General features: G+C 36.4%; 1 protein-coding gene across 16 annotated transcripts in view; it reads right to left on the minus strand.

Annotated features, from left to right (window-relative positions):
* The window catches only part of LRMDA (leucine rich melanocyte differentiation associated), a 728,564-nt gene that overhangs the window by 64,904 nt on the left and 645,825 nt on the right, over positions 1 to 17,835 (minus strand). For 9 of the 16 annotated variants that reach the window (XM_085583461.1, XM_085583458.1, XM_085583455.1 and 6 more), the window contains exons 7-8: positions 8,573 to 8,622; positions 1 to 4,217 (exon numbers count right to left, since the gene is read on the minus strand). The exon at positions 1 to 4,217 is cut by the window's left edge. In XM_085583461.1, coding sequence (XP_085439587.1) covers positions 4,149 to 4,217; positions 8,573 to 8,622 — 119 coding nt within the window. In that variant the 3' untranslated portion in view covers positions 1 to 4,148. Of the gene's footprint in view, positions 7,932 to 8,572; positions 8,623 to 9,304; positions 12,346 to 17,835 lie in introns of all 16 variants that reach the window. The other 7 variants (XM_085583460.1, XM_085583453.1, XM_085583482.1 and 4 more) reach the window with 6 other exon arrangements.

Consider the following 17,835-nt stretch of genomic DNA (forward strand, 5'->3'; position numbering starts at 1 on the left):
CAAATATTTATCTCTTTTTGCACATATGAATATTTTTGGATTTATCTTCATAACCGAAGGCCATATTTTTTAAGTAATTTCATTAGTTTCTGACTTATTTAGAAGGTTCTCCCCCCTCCTCCCCTTTTTATGCTAGCTCCTAAATACCTTTTTTTTAATATTCTGCTAGTTCTATTGGCTACCTTAAGACAGTTTCCTCGGACTGTAATTCATCCAGAGATTTGCCTAGAAGGGATTAAACGTATAAATCTCAACCTTGTTATCTCCTAATTTCATGGTTTGTTTTACCTTCAAAAAGAAATGTCTTTAAGCCCATGAAAGTAATTTCTTGCATAGTCATTAGATCTGCACTTAATGACATGCATGGTTTTGAAGGTTCTCTACCAGATTTTCTTTACTGCTGAGAGATATCTTTGACACTGAGGTGAAGCCACAACTAACATGTAGGTATTTGGGGATTTCTCTCCTGAGCATTTCACAGATTGTGTAACACATACCCAGATGATGGGGATGGGACTGCTGCTGCATGTTGAAGGTATATACCACACTTCACATTTAGATTAGCCAGATGTTAAGAAATGAAAGACCAGTGCCAGATAAGACTATCAAATTGCTATATATAACTTTTAGCATCTTAATACACTGCAGCATCATGCTTAGAAGTAATGAAAGTCACACAAGTTTTTTCTGAAGTATTTATGTTATCCAGGACTACTTTGTGTCCAGTCACTTCAGCTCTTTTGAAAAATTTTCCCAGAATAATTTAGGAAAAGGCTTTAATAACCAAAAGCAAATAAAGTATAGCATCATAATCTTTTTCAACTAAATTGAAGCAAGCAGACACCATTGTCCCAGTTATCGAGTCAAACAGCTTGCTTAATTTCTGAGTTGAGAATGGCTAAGGATTCCCTTTGTCTTTTACTGAGACACCCACTCTGAACTCTCACAAAGAAAATATCAGGGCAGGAAAATTGCTGTCTCCTGTCACCCTTTTGCTACACAAATTGCTGCCACATACTCATTCTCTATCAAAGACCAGAGACTCAGTCTTGCATATCGAGAAAAGGTCTTGGTCTCTAAGCACAGAGATCAGCAAACTGATGCTAATAAAACAGCTCTTCTAACCTGGAGTGCACTTAACTTTTAATAAATTAGTTTGCTTCTCAAGAAAATGATTTTACATGCCTGGTGTTTCCTTTGACTTTTTATTAACTCAGACATATCTGAAACTTACCTTTTCACTTCTTTTTTACCTGCTGTGATATCACTGACTGAAACAGGGTATTCCCTACTAGAGTAAGTACAATGAAAGAGGATGAAGTCATCATGATGTAGATACTAACGTAAACCAGAAAAAGGAACTTCTGCTTTGAGAAACTAAAGGGTCTAAAATCTAAAAAGTCTAAAAACTTATTATATTACAGTCATTAAATGTATGAAACTTTAAAAATACATTCTTCTCTCAATATCCATCATGAAACAAACATCGTGCTCCTACTCTACATCCTCAAAGGAAAAAAGAAGTTGTGGTCAAAAATAATTTATAAAAAATTTTACAATAATTAATTTTGATACCAAAATAGGTATAAACTCTATAGAGACGTTTCTGGGTTTATTTTTGTGGGGGAAAATAAAATGTATCTCTGTTTCACTTTCTCTAATGTCTATAGATGCACTGTCAAAATATTTTTACTATTTATTTAAATATATCTAAAATAGATTAAATCTCTAGCAAGCGATAGACATTCTTATATTTTCTATAAAAATACAGTAGAGACAATATTAATATATACAAATAAAATAATAAATTCTCAAACAATAGAATTTAACATATAAAATGCTTCCATTTATTTTCTGCTGCATTCTGTGTTCTCATATCAGTCACCAGTGCTGAAAGCAAGTATCTTAAGTCTTTTTCTTCTTATTTTAGGAGATCATCTTTACCCCATTTGAAGCATACTATTTTGTTTAAAAACAAAACAAAACAAATTGTAACTTCAATATAAAAACCAGTGTTTTGAAACCACAACGACTCTGCAATGTCACTGTTAATAAGTCATCCATCCCCATAGAAAAAAATATAATCGAAACATCCTTTTCTACAAGGAATTTGAAGATAATGTGGGGGAAATGGTGATGGAGTGGAAAATTATTAAAGAAAAATAGAGCCATTTAGAAGCAGCAAAGCATTTCCTATTGCACCAATCAAACTGATTGCTTCAGAAGAGCAGGTACCTCACAGGGGTCCAGCATTTACCTTCTCCCTATGGGCACTTGTACTACTTTTTGGTAGGGCTTATATCTGCTGCAATGCAAAAGCTATATTTTGATAGCTACTCTCTTAGAAAAGATTCTGTTCCTGAAGAAAAGTTTTAATAGAGAACTTGTATCCAATTCTAATTATACCTGTTTATGCAAGATTCATACTGTACACATGAAGAAATTGTCACCAGTGTGTTGCAAAGCAGAATGGGTCTCCAGCCATGCAATCATGAAATTTGCTAAATTAAGAGAAAAAAAGATTGAATTACGCATGAGAGTTACCCTTCACCTATACTGAGAAAAATCCTGATAGAACAGTTGTCCTTTAAGGCTTTTCATCCTGGAGATTTCACAAAGTTCTTATTCCTCTGTCTTGCCACATATTCTAAAGGAAGTTATCTCTGGCTGAAAAAAATCCTTTTGGACTTACCAGTGTCAGAAGTCTCCTTTGCAACTATGACAAAGCTGGAGGAAATGTTCAGTCTTAGACATCTCAAAAAAATAAAGAAGAGAAATAGAAATAACTATGTCCATGCTTTTTGCAAAAACTGAATATGATGCATTCATGAGTAGCATTTTTGTTCTGACAGGTTGGGTGTTAGGAAAAATGACATATTTTAGTCCAGCTCAGATACTGGCCTGTTAAATTTTAAAAAGTTGTCAAATGCACGGCTAATTTACTGTCACATGGTGATGAGATCCATACATAGATAAACTAAATTTAGTAACATATATGCTGGCAATAGGGCTCTTTCGTGGTAAATAAGGGATGTCTGGTTAAAAATTAACAGAGAAAATAGTTTCTACAATTATTAAGTGAAGACTAGATAATGAATGCAAGGTAAAAAAAATTAAACTAGTGAAAAATGACCAAGGGAATTAGCTAATAATTAACCCAGAAAATAAATTAATTTATGTAGGTTACCTTAAAAGTAGCTAATGTAAATCTGGCTATGGGTGGTTAACATGCATTGAATTGACAAACCAATCAATGAATGAAAAAGTTAATGATTGATGGGGATATACCAATTAACCCAGGTTAATAATTAAGAAATCATTGATTAGTTAAACCTGGCAGCTTGGTGAAGCACTGCAGCTTCTTAACTGAACAAGTATACATTTTTTTTAATGTTATCATAGACTGAATGACTCTTGGATTTAAATTTGTTCTGCCAATTTTAACCAAACATTTTAAGTTTTGGAGTGCTGAGACACATAAAGATTTTATTTGTTTATACACATCACAGCTCATTGTTCACTCTTGGGAATGTGTATTTGATAAATGAAAACAAAATTATTTTGAAATACATGTTGCTATATTCCCCAACCAAATTAGAAACATCCTGCCCTTATGTTTAACAAACACAGTGGGGTGTTCCTATTTAAAGATTTCTACTTGCATATGTGCAACTTGTCAGGTAGTTTATGAATATTTACATATTAATTGGCCTGACATCTGTCATAATTGCATATTAATTATTTTTGTTTTAATCAGATAATTGATTTATTATACTGCTGTCTGCAATTCTAGGGGAATGTCCCTGAGGGACAATGCCTGCATACACACAGATTTGGTCTTCTGCCTACAGCATGATCTGAAGAAGTTTTGCTGGTTGGTTTTTTGTTGTTGTTGTTTGTTTGTTTTGGGGTTTTTTTTGTAGTAGTAGTAGTAGTAGAAATATGCATTTTAGAACTTGATTCAGTGCTTGTCAAGAATTAGCTGAAAGACATCCATTGACTTCAGTGAGCTTCAACTCAGGCCTGTAATCAGTGTAACAAAGAATTTCTGAAAAAGCAGAATGACAAAAATCAATGGGCTTTTTGATTTTGGATCAATGGAGAATTACAATTTCACTGTATAAATTATACAGGAAGACGAGGTTAAGTTACAGATGTGGGAGAGTCACAAACTCTCGTATCAAAAAGGAGCACTGATTCTGAATAGAGATGGTGACCTGCAAATGAACAGAAATAATGTTCAGATTCTTAATTCACTGAAAATCAACACTTAAAAAGGAATTAACTAAATATATGAGCTTCACTAAACTGTATGTGTGCTTTCTGATGAGACAAACACATGTGCATGTCAAAAAAAAAGGTCAAGCACATATATCACTGTACTGTAGCAATGGGCTATAGGAAATACATCTAGGAAAACTCTTGAACCCAACAACGTCAGGAAAACATGAGAGCCTGTTAGAGCAGAGCTCTAACAATATAGATTGCTGTGAGAGCAGTGACATGCTGACTACTTGACAAAATTATAAACATTTTCAAAAGAATATTTTCCCACCCAAATCTGGCTGACTTCAGAGAAATAAAAAAGTCTGAAGTTTTAGCACCTTCCTACCCCTGAAGCAGTGGGAAGAAATAAGCGTTTGTATTACTAGCACAAGAAAACCAATCCACTGCTCCCATAGAAAGCCTGATCATGATATTCATGTGACATGAGTCAGACTGGAGCACCCATTTCAGTAGGATATCCCCTTTGTGCTAATTGGGAGAGGAGGAGAAGAAGGAAACAACTCCAGAGGTGATCCCATGCTAAAGCTGTAATGAGGCACTGCAGAGGAGAATGGAGATGGAAAGAAAATTGCTTCAAAGGGGCCATTTTCAAGTTCAAAGCAAAAAGCATCCAACAATTTGCCAGTTATGGCTCATCTGATGCCTAAATCTCTCCAGACTTTTCCCCAAAAAGGTTTATTTTATCCAACATCACCCTTATAACCCCAAAGCTAACTGAAGTTTCAACCATTTGAAATCCAGATGCACAAGTAACTGCTTATCTGCGTCTCTGCCACAATATGAAAGGCAGGAATGAGAAAAGCCTCAGCAATATTCTGTCATTACCACATGGCAATTAGACTACTATATATATTTCACTTGACATTTCATTGATATAGCCACTTCCAGTAAATTGTACTACATCTTTGAACTGGCCTGTCCTAGTGGAGTCTAGCATGGATTTGGATTGGCACCAATAGAACTTCAAACCCTGCCAGGTCCCTCAGCCATTCCATTTCTAACTTTCACATCATTTCTCTTTCACAGTTTAGATCTTGAGCAGAAAGGAGCTGCATGGCAGCCTGCCAAAAGAAGTGTTTATTGTTTATAAATTATGAACAACGTGTGTATTTCTGCAATTGGCAGTTTCTATCTTAAGCAAAGCAAGCTTTATTTATAGAAAATTAGAACATCTTGTTTTGTCCTATGTTATGGCAGATTGTTTTAGATTAAATAAAACACATGTATGAGCCACATTAAAAACTAAGGCTTACTTTGTCCAAACCCAAAGGGTACATTCTAGTGCTTGCATTATTAAAAGTCATTACCACCAATTAGAATACAGAAGTAATACTTTATACATATCTAGTGGGCACCTGATTATTTTCCATGACATCTGCAATTTTTCTAAATAAATTTAGTGCAAATCCAGAAGCAGAAAATGGCAAATCGGATGCTAAATCTGAATGTCAAAAATATTACTGAAAAGAAATTAAAAATCTTTTTGCTGCACCTTATGGAACACCATCAAATTTATTTTGTCTAAAAGTGATATCTAAAAGTGATATCAGAAATCCAAATAAAAAATAAGTTCATTAATTTCCTGATTTTCTTTTTTAAATCTTGTCTATTGTTCTGTTTCTTATAAAGAGACTCTAAAGGATCACGAGACCACCGTTATGAAAATATCTGCAGTAGTGATAGAAATATTGAGTAGCTCTCAAGTATTCATTTCCAAATAAAAGCTTGAAAGAGTGATTTCAGTTCCTGAGAGCAGAGCCTAGCAATATTTGAAAATAATGAGAAACAATTACTTGCTGCATTGATAAATATCTTGGGAATATCGCCACAAAGCATTGTGACGTTTTTAAGAATGGGAAAAATAAGGTTTCTTTTCAAAGCTAAGTTATATCTAAAGTGTATCTTGACCACGTAATACAATTCTAAAGCAATCACCTATACAAAGAAAACTGGAATGGAAGCAGGAAACAAATGGAATAGAAGAAAAGGAAGAGGAGAATAAAAGATGGAGAGAGAACAAAAGAGTATCTTAACCCTCTCTCACCCTGTCTTTCTGCAAGTTGTAGAAGAGAGATGATCAGAAGAGAAATGGAAGAAAGAAGGACTGGTTTGGAAGCTTATATAATACAGCATGAAAGAGCCAGAAGTAGGAGTCCTCAGAAAGTTTTGTAAGGAGGCTGCTGAGACAGGCAGGAGTGTTCCCTTCCTGCAGTCAGGAGGACAGACCCACGCTGCTGCACCTCACGGCACTGCCCTCATTGCATCACTGCTCTTCAAACCGACTGGGTACACAAAACAGCTTTGGCTGCTTCTTGGGGTTTTGGTTTTTTTTTTTTTTTTGGTCTGGCATCAAGAAGACTATGAGGGCAATGGTGAGTGTAGGATAGTGTAGGGGAATCCATGAATACAAAGGAAATTTCTCCCCCAGTTTCAGAGATGAAAATGACCCAGACTGGGAGTTGATCGTGTTGCTAGACCAGCCAAAATACAGTTCTGGGGCAAGGAAAGCACCAAGAAGCTGTGCACAGACCCTTCTGCAAAAGGGTCCTGGAGCTCCCACACATCCTAGAGAAAGGCCAGGCCCACCCTGGCCCTGCAGGTGGGGCAGGGCAGCAATGGAAGGGTATGGAGAATGGTGGAGCATGAAACCCATCTTGCAAAACAGCTGCCAAAAATGAAGGGAATTAGGGAGGGAATGAGGGAGAAGGTGGAAAAGCAAGATCTGCAGGGACATGAACACCATGCCCCAACACTTGTACCTGTATTTTGTGTCCTCATATAGACAAATATGTTACAGCCCATCCCTTGTATTAGATAAATAAATCTGGGAATAATACCTTCTCTCTCTTCTCTACAAGCTTGACAGGTTTCATTTTAACACTATTTTCACCTCCACCTTTCTGGGAAGTACCTTTCTCAGAAGATAGCTGTGCCAGAACCTCCTTCCCGAGATCAAACAAAGAGATAGATATACACAAGTAACAGAAATTAAGTGTGACTATATAAAGTGTCACTTTTACAAATACATCAGCATAACACAAGTCTGACTTTGCATGATTTCCAGCCATATATGCACATTCACTATGCTGTCCTAATCTCTGAAAACCACAATTTTAAGGAGCTTGAACACAGTACACCTGTTTCTATGTGTATCAGCTGTGCACACTTAGAAATTTTTCTGTTAATGAGCACACCTGGAGAACATGAGAGAGCACACAGCACTGAGACAGTGGTGTTCTGCCTGTGACATAGCATGACTAAAAAAGTATCTAATTTAAAGTTAAAAAAGCCAACTATAGCATAGACTTCCTACATGCCTCAGAATATTTAAATATCCCTGCTTGGGGTTTCTAAGTGGCAGCTGTTTTAATTCAGACAGCATATTTTTAGCCCTTAAATCTCTGTCTCCCTGTGTGTCACATTCTCCACCAGAGAGGCAGCTACTGAACATATCTACACTTTGGTCTTATTTTGGCCCCATTTGATTCATTCCATCTCTCAGTAGCCAGTAATTATAGCTATATATATAACCTTTAGCTTTCCAGTGATATGTATGGTTACACCTCTCCTCTCTTCTGTAAAATCCTTTAGCGGAGTGTTCTGAATTCATTCCTCTTTCGGGGATAATGCATGTCTCAGTGTTTCTGCAAGGGTACAGATCAGGGGCTATGGTGCTAATTTAGCATCAGCATCACTACTGGAGAAACAGTTATACTCTGTATTGACTAATTTTTCTCCTGTGACTGTATTGAACCTGCTCCTCAACCTTTTCTTCACAGAATGCCATCACCATCTGAGTAATACATCATCAGTGCAGTTCACTCTGATGATGTATTATACTAACATATCATTAGTGCAACAGCAGAGCAAGGCGCTTTGATGATGTATTAATGCAATACATCATCGGAATGAGTCACTCCGATGATGTATAACTCAAAAGATGGTACTATCCAGGGAAACATGGACATCCAATAAATCAGGGACAACATTAAAGAATAAAATCTAGGACATCTTCTAGGGAAAAACAAAGCTTCAGAAAGCTTTGAATGAATACAGCATGAGGTTTTCCTTAAAACAAAAACAAACAAAGAAAAAAAGAGAAAGAATACAAATTTTCATATTAATTTTATCAGGAAGGTAGATTTCTGTGAAGTACAATTACCATGATATTCAAATTTGAATTCTCTTCTGCAATGACACATGATATATGCAGGGCATTTTAAGTTAGTGAAAGATTATGTGATACAATTGGTAATATACTCACTTGAGACTTATCATATCCTACCTGGAAGCAGAGAAAAAGAGAAGCAAATGTAAAAAATCCAAGTCTCTTAACTGCAAAAAAAAAAAAAAAGGCTGAAACTTTTTTAAACTTCTAAAAGGAGCAATTAAAATTTAGTGATAAGATTTACTACATACTTTACATAAATCTAACAAATCAGTCTATTGACAGTAGTGCAAGCTGGAATGGCAAACTTTAAAGTATAGCACTGAGGATTAAAAGGCACTTAGCCATAAATAATTATATAAATATATTAGTTCTGTAGATACAGTTAGCAGGAAAAAAACAAAACCAACACATATCCATGGATTTACACAACTGATATCAACCTACCAAATGTCAAATCCTAAATACTGCAACAACTCATGAGAAAGCTACTAAATGCAAATCTGAGTTAGTTGCAAAATTTATAAGTTTAATTAGCAAATTAAAAAAAAGTAAATTTGAATTTCAACACCCTGAACAAACCTAATATGAAACAACAATGCTTCACTGGTCAGAGATAATACATATTCTGGGAAACAAAAAAAGACAGAGATTTTGTTCTCACTCATCCTGCAGGTTTAATGGCAGGGCCAAAAAATAACCACTGTATGAAATATCAGATAGCACTCTGCTTAAACAGTGAAAGACTTCTCTGATGTTACATGTTTATTTTTGGGTTTCTTACTCAAACAAACACCCATCTTTTGCTCACACATGCTCGCACACGCAGACACCCTACCCACCACATACCTTAACGTGCTTAAAAGGGGGTAACTTCCGAGCAAGTCTTTTATACCCTGAGAGCTATTGTTCAGCAACAGCTCTGCAAATCCCCCTGCCATGAGAACAGATAGATTTTTGTTGATGTTGTTTTGTTTTGTTTTAAATTGGCCTCAGCTGCATTTGATTGCTCCAAGCTTGTGGAGATTTTCCAGCTGAGGCCCTGAAATCCCCATTAGGATTTAACTCCTCAGTCTCACTTTCCCCAGCTCCCCAAATCCCAGTTCTGCTGATACAAATAATGAATGTACTCATATGTGTGTGCAGGAACGATAGAGGGAAAATCTCAGTGGTAACCCTGAGCCTTTGTGCTCGGAGTGAAGCCTGGTGCTCCCTGCAGGCAGAGATCGCAGGGCTTGCTGAGCCTCTCCGTGGCCCAGCACAGTCCCAGCAGACCTTGCTGGCTGTCATTAGTCTGAGCAAAACTCTGCCATTTCAAGTCATCTCAGTCACTTTATGAAAGAAATCACTTTTCTTGAAGCTTTTCAAATCCTCGCACTCTGCAGAAGGAAAATATATTTAAAACATATTGGAAAGACCCCTGAAGATGGAACAGAACTGGTAAATATTGATGAGAGAGAGGAAATGGGGCTGCTCTGCAGAGGTTTGTCTCCAAACATCAGCTTACTTCAGTCTGCAACCTGCACTTGGGGATCACCAGCCCTGTCATAGCTGCCCTACACAGAGAACCAAAGCTGGGGGTGCCCTGGGACTGGAGAACTTCTCCAGTGGCCCTGGCCAGCTGGCACCCATTCCAGAGGCAGAGTCACAGAAAGAGCAGATCCTCCCTCCCTGGCTGGGGATAACAATGTGAGTAAATGTCACAGTCTGCAGCAAGCTGCAGCTCTGCTGCCTGGGTTTCAAGCCAGACCTGCTGATTCAGAGCTGCAGGCCAGGCTGATGTTAGCCACAGCACAGGGGTGCTGGGGTTACGGAGTCCATTCTGTCAATAAAACACAGCTGCCCTGAGGGGCATAGGAAGTATACAGGGTTCTTAATTGCCTCAGCAGTAGCAAAGACAGAAAGGAGCTTATTTTTTGTTCTTAAAAAAAGGTCCTTCCTACACTGTTTCAACTAAACCAATCCTGCCCATATTCCTAGGGAGTTGCAGTTCCTTATAGGCATTTAAAAGCTTCCCTAGAGCTCACCAATTTTCTAAGTGCCTTTGCTGGCTAACAACTATAGCTTTCTCTTCTCTTTCCTTCTGTGTCCTCCTGTCCTCATGACACCATATGAAGTAAAAATAAACACATTTTGTGCAAAAATTCAAACAAGTGTGGGAAGAACCCTGCTAATGTCTCTGTGTTTTAAGCAGTAGGCCCAGGCCATAACTTACCATGTAACAAAGGGTGTTGGGGCAGTTTTGTCAAAAGAGAAAAAATAAGCAGAAATGCCCCCTATCACAGTATACCTTACACTAATATCTAGTTTCCTTTAATATGCGTGAAAGTCAAATGTAGAGGGGAAAAAAAAAGAGAAAAGGCTGACCTAAAAAGGCAGTATCAACTATGAAGTAATATCAAGGAGTAAGCCTCCTGAAGTCACACTTCTTTTGCAGATGTTGCTTTTTTAAGGACATAGTTCTGTTAATTTTGAGTTGAAAAAGAGTCTTTTTCATTGGCTTAATTTTTAATTGAAACCATCCTACATGACAACACAGACAGTAGTCAAGAAACATAGATGAAAATATTAATATCAAAGTCCTTGTCAAATTCAAGTGCAAATAAATTAGGAGTATTAATTACATCATGTGCGAGTCAAGACCTAGTTATTTCTGCTAAAGAGGACTTGATTAACGAGACTGTGGCCTTACATTTATACAACAGAAATATCTCCACTCTCTCACTCTGCAGGGCATGGGTACTCAAAATGAACACATTTCAAGTAATTACTCACACTTGATCTCCTTGCGACACAGGTCTGAAAATTGCTCCATCCTTTCCTTCTTACTTTTAGGAAAAAGATTACATTTTAACTTCTGTCTCACATTTTGTATGTAATCAGTGAACATGAAATCATATCAAAGAACAGCTTTAAATGTAGAGTGAGGAAAACTCTCCATAAGTTCTGTCCTAATAATTTGATTTCTATACCACACTAACAACTTTCTTAAACACTATGCTCTTGGGTTTGCTGTTCTCTGAAAAATCCTTTTGCATTTAATTTTTATTTTTTCTTCCAATTAAAACGATTATAATTTAATGTTAAGAGGCTGCCATTTTATTGAGACTTTTTCCCAAATACTCTTCTGAAATCTGGAAAATAACATCTACAGAATAAAATGTAATGCTCCCTCTTATTCAGCAGTGTTGCATTTTCAACTAAGCATACTATATAGCTCTGAAGTCTGTAGGTAGGGCAAATTTATCTGGCTTTCATGAAGAGAATCCTGAATATATTTTTAATTTCAAACCATTCTGCAAAAGAATCCTGCTGAAAAAAATTTATTTGGGCATTCAAGCTAAGGTGTTACAGGCTGAGTCATTGCAGTATTTAAGTTCGGAATCATCTTTGTCAGTATGAAAGTGTCTTTATGACAATCAGAAATAGTCCCAAAGTCAAATTCTTTCTCTAGGAACTTTCACCTCAAAGTTCAAATTAAGTTATTTATTTCATGTGAACAGAAAATACTAGGGACTCTACCCAAAGATGGCTTTAATCCTCAGAGAGTTATAGATGCTATGGCAAGTGTTTACACTTCTCATACTATTTGTCATACAGGATCTTATTAATGTTTTTCATGTCATGGCATCCCTTGGGATGACTCCACCTACACTCAACTGTAAAATGGCTCTGCTTATGGAAACTGTACTTTGAAAAACTGGGTTCAATAAAAAAGAGGAAACTTTCAGTTAAGAAGAGTAAAAAGGATCTCCTAATTGCACTTACCATGAATTTCATTACAAGGGAACTCTCTTTGGTGATTTAACATAATAAATTCTGCACAAATGGACAAGCCCATACTTGATTCAGTTCTGATTATGCCAGCCATTAAATACACTGAAATGGTTCTGTGGGAACATCAACATACATCAACATGTTCAAAATGCTTCCCACTTTCATAGCAATAGGTAGACATTAAGTTTCTGAGGGTGGGTATTTGTGACTAAGCTACAGGCAATAGCAATATGCACATCTAACTCTGCTAAACTTTTGTAATCCTATCTTAAACTCAGCTGCAATAAATAAAAACCTCTCTCTATTTTTTTCCTAGCAGCTTTACAAGATGGAAGTGCAAGTACTAATAAAATATATGGTTTAATTAACTAAACTTATGCTGCAGTGTACATTAGAAGTGGATGATTTACAGAGTGTTATCCTCTTCAGGACAGAATAATGCAAACAGCATAATTAAAAGTTGATGAGAAGTGTATTTATTGAGTACACAGGAAGAATAGACACTCAGATTTATGATACACAAAGTGTACCTTTCATTTGCAATATTAACATTTTAAAGTCCAAAGCATCAGCATAATGCATCCAAAGTGTTCTATGCAGCATCCATATAATTCAACCCTGTGAAACCTCACACTGCTGATGGTAAATTATGTGACCTGAACATATACAAGTGTAACATGATATATTGTGATATCATGATTATGTTCATTGAGATGTCTGTGGATGCAATATATCACAATTGCCTGTCTGTAAGTACATGTGAAATAGTTGAAGGGCCATTCATTTATTTGTGACATGAATTCCAGAGCCATCAGTCATAGACCCATCAATGTAAAAGAAGTCACTGTTTAATTTTAATGAAAGTGCTTTTAGAAAATTCCAGCTAGTATTCATGCAGATCAGGGCCTGTTGAGCCTTGGGTATTTGATATATTATTTTGAGAGTTCAGAGAGCGCATAACTATTCTAGAAGATAAAAAGTATATTAAGACCCTGGGGATTTTCAAGCCTGTGAGCTAGGTAGACACAACCTCACGAGACAATTACTTTTATTTCTGTTCTTATATTAAACCCAGTCCAACATCCTGCTATTTGAGGTGCAGAAGCAGATACTATGAACAGCATCTATTATCCAGACATTAATACTACTAATTTTTTTAGAGAGATACACACAGATATCATGTACCAAGTAAGACTTTTTATCAATATCTAAACCATCAGGTAAATAGACTTCCAACCAGCTGTAACACGTCTCAGTTATGAAATGAATTTGTCTTCCTTGTAAGTATATTGTATTTTAAACAGTTTGGTACACAAAGAATCTTATTATGGGGGGGTTTGAAGATACACATTAAAAACATAATTGTGGCTATAGATATAAAACCAAATTTGGAGAGAGATGGCAATTTGTGGGAAAAGAAAAATAAGCTTCTTTATATAACACCATCTTAACATATACATTCTTTTCAGAAAATAACTTTTTGGAAAGGTGATACTAGATGAAAAACATCTGCTGGTCCCTTATAATTAGGAGTTTAATTCTTTCTGAAAAATTCCTTTAACTCCTCTCCCAGTTTAAAATGTATTTACAGCAAAATGTTTGGGGTCGTTCTATGAAGTCAGCAGAAGTGGCAAACAGGTCTGCTAACAGAGATGAAAATAGTTAGTTATTTAGCAGGTTTTCCATGAATAGCATGATTTTTATGAAAAGACAAAAGGTTCTGTGCCTCTAATTAGAACTTTCTTATTATCCACATGTAAACACATGGGAGCAAATTTACTAGAAAAATGGATGGTTAGATTTAAAGCACCAGTATTTGCTTCTCCCATTACCAATGCTCAGCTGTGAACCTAGGTTCCCAGCTATGTGAAGCGAGGATAACATAAGTTTGGATAGATCCACTACAACTACTTCTGTGGTGCAATATTTGTGCACAAAATCTTCCTCACATGTGCTCTGGCCTCTGACCCCAGCCCTGCTATGTGTATGCTTGCAGTTAAATAGTATTTCAAAGCTTTTAATAGTATTGGCTGAGTAATCACCATGCCCCAACCGCTACTCAGCATACTGTCCTTCTTTTCAACAGAAATATGAATGGCTAAAAATACACACCAGATTTTAACTGAAGACAATAACTTTTAAGTTGATAGAGTCTCATTATAAAGTAGTTAGTAAATACAAATTACTAAGGATTTTCTTTCCTTGTCTGCTTATAGTTTGTTGGGGCAATTTCCTCAAAAGTTTAAAAAGAGTGTTCATTTTTTGAATACATGTTGAGAGTTTTTTCATTGAGGGGTGTGTGTGTGTGTAATTGCATAAGACTAACAACATTTGGGCCAGGAAGCAAAATGTACCACAGATATCACTCTATGTATTTCCTAGGTAAGAAAACTGGAATTCCCCTTTTACCATATCTTCATTTTTTTCATTACAGTTTGTGGCTAATATAAAGAATAATTTGTGGTTCTGGTATGGATTTGCTGTGAAACCTTGGGAAGAACACTTGAACTCTTTGTATTTTAGTTTCTTAAGCTGTAAAAACCAGATGATTTCTATTAATTTCTTTTCATCACTTCAAATTAACCAATAAGAATAAACTGTCTCTGCCTTTTAAATGTTACTATTAAGAAAAATATAAATGTTCTTATTGTAATGGTATAATAATTGAATTATTATTTTCAGCCACAGTTCCTATTAGGCACAAAATAAATTAAAAAGTCACCAAACCAGTGAACAGCCTCAGCTAAATTAAGTATAATGAAAGTACTATCCAATTTTTTCACAACCTGCTTTCTTACCCTTTTTTGTACTTATTCAGTTTTGTTTAATTTTTTTTATACTGTTCAGAAAGATGTAAGGATAGGGATGCTGAAGTTCAGATTACCAATCAATACTTAGATTTTAAAATTAATTTGTTGACTTTTACTGGGAATAGTCAACATCAGATACCTAACATATATGAGCTAAGCTCTCTTTTGCTTAATGGGAAATGTCTTCTCAAGGGCAAGTCAGGAGATAGCAAAGGACAGAATAAATTATGTTTAGTGATGGTCCCTTTGGGATAAGGCTAATTTTTCCTAAAGTTATCTGTGAAATGCATGTATATTAATGCAGCAGCCACCTCTACATAATTTCTCAGGATAATACATTTTCTCTTGGAAGTAGTGTCCACACGGCCATTTTTGTGGAATAATATGATCATGTCTTTTTCTGAGGTTCTAACATTTTTCACAAAATAGATCCTTAATTAAAAAAATATGCCAAAGTTTAGAAATTTACTTCTACTCATTCTACTTGCATGAATTTTGGCATGACGAGGCTGGTTTATAGAAAACTTTTCCATTTAATTTTCTGATGTGAAGAGCCCTTTCCAAACTGGTTTTAAATAAATGATACTTTGGCAGTGACAGAAACACTGGGATTTCCATGCTTTCCCTTCTATTCCATAGGATACCAGTCCTGAGACTCAAGTAAGGGATAAAGTATCCTGACTGAGATATTGTTTTATGATGTCAGATGGTTACCACATTGTAAATTATGTTATCACTTTAATCCGGCTGGGAATAGAATTTAAACAAAAATGTTGGAAGTAACATGAGTTCAGCTGGTGGCAATACTTTTAATTTGGTCAGAAGAGAGAAATGGTCAAAAAGAAGATTCAAGCACCTAGTGTTTTTCTGACAAAGGTCTGTTGCAAATCTGAACTCGGATATGAATCTTAACATATGACTGGCCCTTGCCTGCTTTCTAGACTGAAAAAAATAATGCTTTTACTCTGCAAAGTTCAAACTCTGCTTCACACCCATTTCTGACAAAAAAATTAATTACAGATATGAACTCAAGCCCCTAACTCTCTTTATCCTCTCACTTTGTCCTTCCTCACATATCCGGGTTAGATTTGTTTGGCTTGTTTTTTTGTGATTCCACAACAACACTGCTGTGCGTTATATTCTTCCTATCACTCCATAACAGGTGCTTCTAGTCCCTTTATTTCTTCCTATTCCAATGTCACAGCACACCCTTTTGTGAAAGGACAAGGGCTCCTGATGAGAGTCTACTGTGGTTTTTGGAGACAGCACCCTTATGTAATGCATGATGTCTTCCCATCTTGTAGCAGGGTCACAAATGTGTCCAGGGTCCCCAACCTGACAATCCATTACAAATGCATTCCAAGCTAGAGAGGTGAACTCAATACAAGATGTACTTCAATCCACTGATCCATCAGCGCTTTTTTTTATCAAAAAAAAAAAAAAAAAAAAAAAAAAAAAAAATCAGAAAGGGAAAAGAAAATGTTTGTGAAAAAGCTTGTGAAATGCAAATGTTTTAAACAACATGGCTAAGAAAAACTTTCCTTGCAACAAATTCAATAACAAATTAAGGCCAATTTTCTAAAATTAGACCTTACAAAAATCTTAAGGTTATGAGAATCAGCACTTTTGATGAAACTGAAACACGTGAAAGTATCATACAGTGGAAGATAGAACTAAATGTGTCTTTTTTTCACAATTTATGTGCTTAATTTCCCCAAGGCCATTGTGTGGCTATGGTGACCCTAACCAGTAGCAAAACTGAAAGGAATACAGAAGAAAATGAAATGAAAGAGTACTGGAGAAATAAAACAAGCAGGTCTCAGCACTGGTGAGTTGCTGGAAGTCTGTTATATTTTGCCTACCACCAGAGCGCTGCTGATGGTCAGTCAGTGGGGCAGGAGGACAAGAGAAAAGTCCATCCACGTCAAAGCTTGCCAAATAACCCTACCACCTTGAGTAATGCAGCTCTTCTTACCCAAGCTCCCTGCAGCTTGTGTAATCCAGCTTTTCACTTTCAAGTGTTTTCCTCACCCGTCTCTGCAAAGCCCACTCTATCCCACCCCCAAATTTCAAACCCAGGGAACTGCTGTGGGAGGGAGCAAGCACATTTCCCTTTGCTGTGGGTTTCTCCCTACAGGCCCAGCCAGACTAGCAGATGGTAGTACACCAGACCTTTCTTTTTTTCTTTTTTTTCCCCTCTGATGCTAAGCATGATTTAGAGGCTTGAGTTATTATTTATCATTATTCATTTTCTGTCACCAGTGCATTGAAGGTTAATAGAAATGCCAGCATGCTCACTGATTTACTTAGTAAAATATTTGTTCCAAGGTTTAGGTCAGATGATTGGTGTCTGAGCGAGCTTGAGGTTTATGCATTATGAAAAGCAAGCTGACTTGACCTTGAGCCACTAGCACCCGCACTATATATTACTTTAGTGGAGTGACCTTCAGAGCCCCAAGACACACTAGATGTATTCAACACATGTTTTCTTCTCCCATACTACTGACATTGTATACACTCCAGCTGAACTTATGTAATGTAAGATGATACTCACTTTTCATGTAATGAATTTGAGTAGGATGACACATTCAACTAAAATCCCCCACCTCAGAGGTAACAAACTACCTTTGAATCCCAGATGGACTGAGGCTCAACAAGTCCTCAGGCTAATTGACATTCTTTGTCACAAGGAGCATCTGGTTCACAAACCCACACAGGATGCAGAGGGCCTGATTCTGAGATTAACCAGGAGTAACTCCAAAGACCACAATATTAAGTGAGAAAAATATTCAC

The sequence above is a fragment of the Lonchura striata genome, chromosome 6 (assembly GCF_050655825.1).
Source record: "Lonchura striata isolate lonStrDom1 chromosome 6, ASM5065582v1, whole genome shotgun sequence".
Lineage (NCBI taxonomy): Eukaryota > Metazoa > Chordata > Aves > Passeriformes > Estrildidae > Lonchura > Lonchura striata.